This window comes from Eimeria mitis, genomic scaffold (assembly GCF_000499745.2).
Source record: "Eimeria mitis Houghton genomic scaffold, Emh_scaff1024, whole genome shotgun sequence".
Lineage (NCBI taxonomy): Eukaryota > Apicomplexa > Conoidasida > Eucoccidiorida > Eimeriidae > Eimeria > Eimeria mitis.
In genome coordinates this window covers 7,736-8,067 of record NW_013567150.1, presented here as the reverse complement: position 1 = coordinate 8,067, position 332 = coordinate 7,736, and the positions used below count along the sequence as shown (strand labels likewise).

Sequence of the window (332 nt, the reverse complement as noted above, 5' to 3'; positions counted from 1 at the left end):
CCGCCTCTAGGGGGGCTACCGGCTCAGAGATAGGCGACAAGCTCGACTAGCCCAGGCTTCTCCTTGCTTGTCATTCACACTCCACGTTCATTTTGTCTTATTACTCTTCTCTTTATGGCCCGTTTAATTGTTTTGTTCGGTTTCTAGTCTGTTATTTTTGACTATGGGACCCATTTTCAAGGGAACAGCTGTTGTTTGCCTCGTGGCGCTCTCTGGGCTAAAGCCGGCGACAGGAGCTTTGTCATTCCAAGCTGAGGAGGCAGACAATGGTAAGCAGACACACGTTTCTATCCCTGTTTTGAGTATTTCTTCCTGTTCCTTCGAAAAAATAA

The 332-nt window shown here is 47.3% G+C and overlaps 1 protein-coding gene across 1 annotated transcript in view; it reads left to right on the top strand.

Annotated features, from left to right (window-relative positions):
* Window positions 1-163: 163 nt before the first annotated feature.
* EMH_0027790 (SAG family member) overlaps window positions 164-332 on the top strand; it is a gene marked incomplete at both ends in the record, with an annotated part of 1,417 nt that continues 1,248 nt past the window's right edge. Inside the window, one exon of the mRNA XM_013494075.1 lies at window positions 164-269. Within this exon, the coding sequence (XP_013349529.1) occupies window positions 164-269 (106 nt within the window). The remainder of the gene's footprint in view (window positions 270-332) is intronic.